The sequence below is a fragment of the Notothenia coriiceps genome, unplaced genomic scaffold (genome assembly GCF_000735185.1).
Source record: "Notothenia coriiceps isolate Sejong01 unplaced genomic scaffold, NC01 NC01_scaffold00034546, whole genome shotgun sequence".
Lineage (NCBI taxonomy): Eukaryota > Metazoa > Chordata > Actinopteri > Perciformes > Nototheniidae > Notothenia > Notothenia coriiceps.
In genome coordinates, this window is record NW_011367247.1 from 88,941 (window position 1) to 98,380 (window position 9,440).

General features: G+C 44.4%; 1 protein-coding gene across 1 annotated transcript in view; it reads left to right on the forward strand.

The window, feature by feature from the left end:
* The window catches only part of LOC104962292 (nectin-2), a 28,125-nt gene extending 22,824 nt beyond the window's left edge, over positions 1 to 5,301 (forward strand). The window contains exon 6 of the mRNA XM_010790725.1: positions 482 to 5,301. Within this exon, the coding sequence (XP_010789027.1) occupies positions 482 to 1,065 (584 nt within the window). The 3' untranslated portion in view covers positions 1,066 to 5,301. The remainder of the gene's footprint in view (positions 1 to 481) is intronic.
* Positions 5,302 to 9,440: the final 4,139 nt, after the last annotated feature.

Sequence of the window (9,440 nt, forward strand, 5' to 3'; positions counted from 1 at the left end):
GTGGTTTGTGGTGAGCCTTGGAAAGACCTGTCTCGATGAGGGGCGACACGGGGGGGAAACGCGGTTGTGACGTGGCTGTGGGAATGGGGACAGGAGCAGCTCTGAGGGAGAGGAGGAAATGTCAGTGTAGCAAGAGACTCAGCACACACACACACACACACACACACACACACACACACACACACACACACACACACACACACACACACACACACACTCAGACACACTTCTGACTGTACCGACACCTCAGCACTCTTACACACTTCACTGAGTTCAGAGCAGCACCACTGACATCACCCAAACGCCTATCTTTCTCGTTTTTCCTTGACATTACCCTTTCTTCCTTCTCCTTTTGTATGCTGTATCTATTTCCCCTCTTGGCCTCTCTTACACACTGTTCTCTTTTTTTCCAATTCTCAACCATATTTCCTTTCTTCCTTTTTGTTTCTCCCTCTCTCCCCGCCTGTCCTCCCTCCTGCAGAGCCCTCAGTGAACCCATCCAATGCCGGCGTGGTGGCGGGAGCTGTGATTGGCTCCCTGCTGGCTCTCCTTTTGGTCGGCGCTCTCATCGCCGTGCTCATCACCCGTAGCCGCCGGCAACAGCAGGGTTACCGCGCCAATGACGGCAGCGACATGAAGACGCGCATGTTCGGCGGAGGCAAGAAGGCCAGCAAGAACGGCACGGGCGGAGGCAACGGGAGCGGAGTTGGAGTTGGAGGCGGAGGCGGAAACAACAATGTGCCGATCTACGTCTACGATCAGGGCTCCTCCCATCCGGGCCTCGGAGAGAAAAACAACCACCACCAGCCGCTCACCATGGGGGGCGTCGCCACGACACCCACCGCCCAAGATATCCTGCTGAGCAACGAGCTAGATGACGGCGAGAGGAGGAAGTTTGACGAGCTGGAGGAGGACGAGAGGTATGATAATTTCACCGGAGGCGCCCCCATCCTTCAGCTCCGCCCGCCACACGACCAGGACGATATAATTGGAGACTACATGGATGACGACATGGAGTCCCAGCGAGATGGATCCGTCATCTCACGGACTGCTGTCTACGTATAGAGGAGGAGAGGAAAGGAAAGGAAAGGAAAGGAGGAGAAGAAGAAGAAACAAGGAGGGATGGAGGATTCCTCCAGAGGATTTTTTGGCTCCAGGGTCTCGGCCCTGTTCGGATGGAGAAGAGAAAATGATACCACTTTTTATTTTTTGAGAATTGATCTTAAACATAGCCTATTATTAATCACAGTGCTACCCCAGAATGAACTGAGGCGACAGGAGGGAAAAGCATATCCCTCAGAACTGAAAATCAAAGACAGAAAACAAACCACCGCTCATGCTATCGCTATCACTGGGACCTTGACATGCTCTTGACAGACAGACTAAAAGAGAAAAACGATGTAGTGTGGGAGTGGCATCGTGATACAAGCTCGGCTAAAGCGGAAGAAACTCTCTTGCACATTCACTCTTATCTTCACCAACAGTGTAGAAGTGGTTGTCAAGCAGTTAGTTAAACATACAGGCCTGCTTCTCTCCCGTGGTAATGCATTGTGCTGTGACAGCTGGTGGACACTTTGTAACTATGGCTGGGTTGGGAGGAAAACATTCAGAGGTATACTTACAGTATTCATCAGGAGATTTAGCTAAGAAAAGAAAAGTATTTGCTGCTGGCTAGCTCTCATTTCCGCTCTCTCTGCCTTCCTCTCAAACTGCTCTGCAAGCTATCGACAACTGCAGCATCTGACTCTAACTATGAAAGTTTGAGTTCTTAACAAGGTACACACACATGCAAAGGTTTGTACTGTGCCCCGAGGAACGAGACGGTGATCAAGAGATGAGGGAATGAGGTGTAGCCGATCTGACAGGGTCACGGGACGGAGAGACGAGGAAGAGGAGTCTCTTCCTCCTCATCCTCGTCTCCTCAGAGCGCTCCTGACAGGAGGAGCTTGATTGGTAATGAGCCGTGAAGTCACTCGCTTAGCCGGCAACAACAGATTGCCACCACTTATCGTTTATGACGTGACGATTCCCCCCCCCCCACACACCTCTATCTCTTATCATTCCTCCGTCTCTCTCTTTTCATCCCTCTCTCCCAGTGTTTTATGGGGAGTTTATGATTTATCCGGTAGCGTGGAGGTCAGTGCCACAGAGAGCAGCGGAGTATTTTACTGCCCCTGATGTGTCAAATGCCCCACTTACTCTAGTCTTACTCTATATCCTGCCCGGACCCCCCAGGACTGACTCTCTGATCCACCTGGAGGGCCATGTTCGCTCCAATGCCTCCTGCAGTATTTTGTCAATGGCCTGAAACCTCACCCCCCAAAAATACAACCACTTGAGGGTTTGATAGACTATCAATGAGATCAGGTAACATTTCTATCCATTCAGGGGTGTTGTTAAATGTAGAGAATTGATCGGGAGACATAAAAGGTTTCATCAACTGCGAACCTTCGGGAGTCATATTGACTAACAGGCATCAAGCAGTGAGATGGCCCTTTACGATGTGGCTTCAGGGCTGATTGTCTCCTGACTGTTAATTTATCCTCATAACGAGCCACCGGAGGCTCGCCCGGACAAATATTACTCCGCGGGAACCGCACGCTGCTGTCTTGGAGGCGGAGCGTTTACATCCGGCATGCGTCACTGTGTCTATGTAGCCACTAGATGACTGTGATGGACAATCTTTGAGAGAAGCCCTACTGTAGCTCCTCTAATCGGGCTTTCCCTGACCTTTCTAATCAAATCCCTCGTGACCCACTGGGAATCTGGTGAGGGCAGCTCTCGATGAGTGTACTGCCCACATATAAGGCCTGCCAAAGATCTGGGTTGCAGCTTGCTGCAGGTCATGAGGTCAAATTCAGAGCGACCCGCTGGCAAGAGCCAGGATGAGTTTGCCTGCCTGCATTTCCTCTCATAGCAGTTTATAACCTTGAGCTATAGAGGTGGGAAACAGTGCATACACTACATGTATCCTTATAGGGCCAGACAGTCCTAGTTTTCCTTTGTGAAAGCTGTTGACCTTCAAAGAGGCGGAGAGAGGCGGAGAAGTGGCTTTTAGTGTTCGAACGCGGTCTAGCATATTGTAAGCCAGTGTTCAATAAGATTATCGTCTGATGGCCTTAGCTTATATATAAACGCAGCTCCAGTCAACCCGCTGCAGTTCATTAACTGAACCCAGCTGGTTTGTGACAACCACTAAAAAAAAAAAAAATGTATTACTTATTTTTGCACTTGTGTGTGTCACCGCTACAAAGAGAAATATAAGTGTAATACTTGGTTTTGGGGTCAAAATAGCGATAAGGGACAAAACTGTTGTATGTACATTTTGGTGTGAGGTATCTGTGAACTATATATGTAAGCATCTTTATTTTTCTTGTGAAAATGTGGATATTTATAACGATGTAAATATCAGTTCGATGGAGCCAGTGTTGTGGAATAAAGAAGGCGTTCTGGGTCAGCTAAACCTAAAGTTCAAATGTCACAGAGGGCAGTCAGAATGTAATTTTTAATCTAATGAATACCTCGGCGGTTTGGGTGTTAAAAAACATTGAACCGACTGAGCTGAGTTTGCCTAACAGTCGATTTGTATCGGTGGGAAAAATTATATAATTGTATAATTTTTTTTGTGAAAGTTAACATTGCCTGCAATTCCACAAAATAAGCACACCGTGTTTTTTTGCACAATTGGCTTCTCCTTGACAGATACCCTGCACAATGCAAAAATACCCACAATACTTATAATTTATCAGGTAGACCGTAACCACACAAGCAGGCGGTGGTGTGTGTTGACTCAGCTCTGTGTGTGTATTCAGTAGTGTGTATTTTCGTGATGCTCGGAGGCTTTGGGACATCTCTCACTGCCATTGGGGCTGTAACCTGAGTAGCCTCTATTTATGTCACCATGGCCAACTGAAGATATTATTTTGCGTTTCCAAAACACACTTATTCGCACACACACATACTGTACATATACAGAATGCAGAGAAACATTCTCCCACACACAAGCACCCCTCAGTCACTCTCATTATGCTCACTCCCACAGCCAGACTGTGCTGAAGACACCTCATACCTGACAACTTCGCCATCTCCTGACATAAGCCCACACAAATTCGCTCGCATAGCCGCACACACACACACACACACACACACACACACACTCACACTCACACTCACACACACACACTCACACTCACACTTCTTCCTCCGCTTCTTGCTCAGTGGCCCCGTCAGGACATATACTGTGTCCTGTTACAGTGAAAAGAGCCGCAGTGTGATGTGTCCCCCGCTCCACCGCTTTCTATTCTTCAAGGCCTCACTCTGAAACGACCACATTGAACACACACATTCAGGGACACACACACACCTTTCACCCGGTGCTGGAGAAACGGGCTTTTGGACCGTTTGTCCATTCCACTTCGAGGAATTTAGCTTTCATAAAAATGCCACTGTGCTGACCCGCTCCACCTCCCATCTCACTTTGAATGCTTTTAGAGCCGAGACTTCCTACTCGCCTCCAAAATGTTGTTTTTTTCAACTTTTCTCACTTCAGCAACCTCCGCGACCGCCTCCATAAACACACACACACACACGCACACACACACCGTTGCCACCCACCTCAGCATCAACGTTAAAGGCTTGTCAGACAAAATGCTTTTAGAGGAATCCACGATCCCGACCCGGGTCTAGCACAAGGTTAGGTAGTCAAAACACCCAATATTAATCTTTATTTTCCCAGAAAACCGCATACTGTTGCTATCTCTTCGGTTCCAAACATTTGATGACTAATCAAAGCCTTAACATCTCCCATCTCACTTGCAAAAAAGAAGGAATTAAAGAGAAAAGTTCCCTGTGTACATAGTATAAATATATAAATATGTAGCAGAGAAAAAGATATTACTAATTTATGGTGTCACGTTTGTGTATTTCTCAGTGACAGCAAGCATGAAGGATTTATTTTCTCCTATTACAGTTTCCTCTCTTTTCTGTTATTTTGCAGTGCTTTATAATTTATGTGCTTTATTCTTGACTGCTGCGCGGATTGCTGCCAAAACTGGCAAATGTGCTTCTATACAAATGAACTGTCCACACAACAAACCAGTCGTACCCCCAAATGTGCTTTTTATTATTGACTGCTGTGTAATCGTTGTTTTTTCTTTTTTTGTATTCCTTTTTTTTAATTTACAATTTTATTTTGTGAAAAAAATAACTAAGAAATTAGAATTGTTGTCACCATTTTGTCATGTCTTTCTATATTTTTTCGTATTTTGTTGCTATTAAAGAATTCTTGATTTTTGAAATGTTTCTGCCGGTTGTATCTGCCTCTCCTTTCCTTCCCGTCTATCTATTTAACACCTGAGGTTAGTTTGGGTGACTAAGGAGCCAGATGGATTAGAAGTGCCAGTAATTGATTCTCACTGATTAGATTTATAGATTAATTGATCGGGATGTGAAGTGGCCCCTGTCTCTTGTCAGCCATCTTTCACACTTCAGATGCCCCCACCCTCTGTGTGTTTGTTTTTTTCACTCATTTCCTGGTCTGGCTGTTTCTCTCATTTCAGTTTTGATAAATCGGGGCTTGTGTCAACAGAAGTGCGATAACAGGCTCGTGGGAAATAGCAGAAGCCATTTTGTGTTAAACTATTGTCCTGTACTGGAGCTGCACCTCCCCCCAGTCTCTGTGATTCATACATGTTTCTCTGGTTGGCTACAGTTAAGGGGCCACTAAAGTGTACATTAACTTTCTTATTTAAAGACCTATATAGTATATAATCATTATATTCAGCCGTAGCTAATTGTACTCTCACATAGAGAGAAAAAGTTTGAGGAATGTGGTGCTGTAGCTGCAGTGGTTATCCTGCAGGGAGGCAGTTTGTTTTTTCAGTTGGGGAATGTGCAGACCAGGCTGAAACTCTGTGAATGGAGCACCTCTCAAAGGCTGCATTGTTTGAACTCTGACTAAACCAAACTGGTTTGGTCAAATTGTAACAGAAGGGCAGGGTCTGTCTGTGTGTGTACATGTTTATGTATGAATGTCCTGGCATGGGAGAGAATGTGTGTTCTCATGCGTGAATGTATGTGCACCTGCCTTATTGGTTTTTCATACAAGTACCCCCTCTGTGCCGCCGCTAAAATGATACAATCAAGTTGTGCTGTTAACGTCCCCGCGTCTGTGACGGTTGGTTTATGTCGATTATGGCAGCGCGCCCTCGCTGTCTGCCCGGTGCTTTGATGCCGTCATGTATCTCTGTGTCATCCTGGCTCCTTGTCACACTTCATTTTTGTTGCAGGCTTCTTCTGTCAATGCACAGCTATTTACTGTGAGTCCAGCCCACCATCTGGCCTCTCTAATTGCTTTGGATTTCAGGCTGGCGAGATAGAGAGAGCACACATACACACACACACACTAGGTTTCTCTAGCTGAATGTGAAAGACTCGAGCACAGCAGAAAGGCTTTTAAGCTGCAGCTCGGCTGTGCAACACTTACATTTTGGTCTCTGTTTGTCACCGAAAAAAAGTGTTCGCCTCATGTGGGAGCGGTGACCCCGTAACGCAGAACCTGTCCTATTTGAGCTCCTAGCAAATAACCTGGATCTGAAGCCAAAGCGACAGCAGCTACGCCGAGCTCCACCGCCGTGTTCAACATTAGCTTTCAGTGATGAGACATGGTGCCGTGCCCGGGGCAATACAGGCTAGCTGGTAGTGGCCCTGTTTATACCTAGTTGAGTGTGTGTCTGTGTGTGTGTGATGCGTTCTCTGCTCATACAGCGTTATAAACAAGTATGTTCATGTTGTTGTGTGTTTCAGTTTTCTGTTGTGCAGCTCAGATTCCAACAGCATGTTTGTGTGGGAAAGTGTTTATGAGCTAAGTGTTATCAGTTTGTGTATGGAGCGAAAAGGGTGTAATAATGTGTGTGTACTGTTTCACACATTCATGTTTGTACGTGGCTGTATATTTAACTTCCAGTTCTGGCAGCTACAGCCGCAGTGTTGATTAAACATCTGATGGTGTGTGAGTGTGTGTGGATTAGCACACAGACCCACTTTAGGCTCTCTCTGCTGATAACTGCTCACACAATGCTCCTCATTTAACCTCTCACCCTCCGGCTCCAGACCTAACTAATAAATCCCAGAGAGGCTGATGAATTGCCTGGACTGTTGCGTGGATTTCTGAGTGATGGATGTGGTGACCTGGCCCTTCACAGGGATTAAAGTGAGTGTCTTCCTCTGACTTCAATTGTTAAAGTAGGCTCCTGCATATTTTTTTTGGCTTACTCGCGCATTTTGATTTTGCCTGTGGTGAATCATCAAATCTCCAGCTGTGTGTGTCTTGTTACTGGAGTATTTCTATCAAACAGGGTTACTTTTAACTGGCTCTTCTTTTAACTGACACTGGTATTCCTCATTATTTTTTATTCCGGCACATTGGATCTGACTCACAGCGCAGTTGTGTGCACACTCCTTCAGTTTAAGGACAATGACCCTAAGCATGCAGGGGAGGTAATCAAGCAGATGTATGGTCGAACTGTGGAATGTTCTTCTCTGGCCAAGTCAGTCATCTGACCTCAGCCCGGCATGCGTTTCATTTTCTGAAGATGAGACTGAGGAAGGCTCTGGAAGACGCCTGGCAGCTCATCAAAAGAAGAGATAGCAAGTGTCTGGTAAGGTCTGTGAGTTTAGAGGACTTTCCAAAGTTTGAGTTAACTTCTCCAATTTATTTTGGTACTGTTCGGAAACCACATAAAAAGTATCATTATGTAACGTAGTACATTTTAGCTGCACACTATGTGGGTTTTGTTTATGAAAAGCCTGGATTTGAACTATATTTGCAAAACCTCTGAGTATGTTGCATTCACTTCCACATACTCTTCTGCCTAAATGAACTGCAGGTCTTAAGACTTTCAAATGGCAGACTGCCAGGCAAAATTTTAAAATGATTTACCTATTCTGTATTTAAAGTTGTGTAGAAAACATATTTAACCCTTAATCATTTCAATAACCACTACTGGAAATATTAAATTGAGCAATTGGTTAACAATTGTCGTGAACAATTGTTATAGAACGTAGCTCTGACCGGTAACGCTATCGTTGATGCAGCCATGTGAAGACGTATAGCTTGTGTTAACTTGAGTGTAAATAGTCTCTGGTCTTGGCATACTTATTGTTAATTTAATAAGATGTGTGCGATATACTGAATTGAGTATGCAGTATGTAAGTTAGAGATTTCAAACACAGCACTAGTGTCCAAAGCCATGCAAACCATGCTCCTCTGTGAGAAACTAAATGCTAATGTCAACATGCTGCTGGGACAATGCTAACGTTTACTATGGTCTTAGTTTGTTTAAATTCTATATATAGTCTAATGCAGTGGTTCCTAACCTGGGGGGTGCCAAAGATCGCACGGGGGGCGCCAGGCCTCAGATGATTTGAGGCCAAATATCATATTTAGACTTATTTTTTCCCTTTTTTTTTTCATATAATTGTAACGCAATACATTGTCACTAAAAGCCTCGTCTCTACATTACAATAAAATATAAAAAATAATTGATTAATTAGTTGTAATACAAATGTATTCAAGTTAGTAGCTATTAAAGGCATAAAAAGACAGAAATGTTAAATAATTTCTTTTATAGAAATGTTTCTTCTGCCCGTAAAGTGTCCTAACCAGGCTTCTCTGGATAAGCGCGTTTTTAAAACAGTCATTGTCCATGCCGGTTTCAGTTGGATTATTTGTCACAGTTGCTCCGATCAGATCGGTCTCCTCCATTTTGTAGATTATTTATGACTTTTGAATCCACATAAACACATCGTTGCCGATGTGTTTATGTGGATTCAAAAGTCATAAATAATCTACAAAATGGAGGAGACCGATCTGATCGGAGCAACTGTGACAAATAATCCAACTGAAACCGGCNTATATAAATACGTTGACAATGTCTACAGTAAATGCCCATATATGGGTTGTGTGTATGCCGAATTAAAATGGCACTGTTGTGATGGTATCCCTTAAAACTTGGTGTTTAAAATGATCAATGGATGAAGGAAGTCTGGGCAACTGCGTAGATGTCCTGTAACCAGTGGTGTAATGTATTGAAGTACATTAATTGTACAATCCTGAGGTACTTGTACTTTACTTGAGTATTCTCAGTGCATGCTACGTTATACTTCTACTTCACCACAATTAAGTTAAGGAAGATTTTGAATGCAGGACTTTTACTTTCTACTTTTACCTATGTAAAACATGTGAGTACATCTTCCACCACTTGTAAATGCCAAGCTATGTGTTGTGTGTGTGTGTGTATACCAAATTAAAAAGGGCACTGTTAAATCATAGGGTGTTTTTAAAAATGAATGAATGAAGTCTGGGCAACTGCGTAGAAGAGCCGTTTGCACATGGTGAGCAGCTGTCAACTCTTCCTCACCCCGCCTCCCCTCTTGGAGAC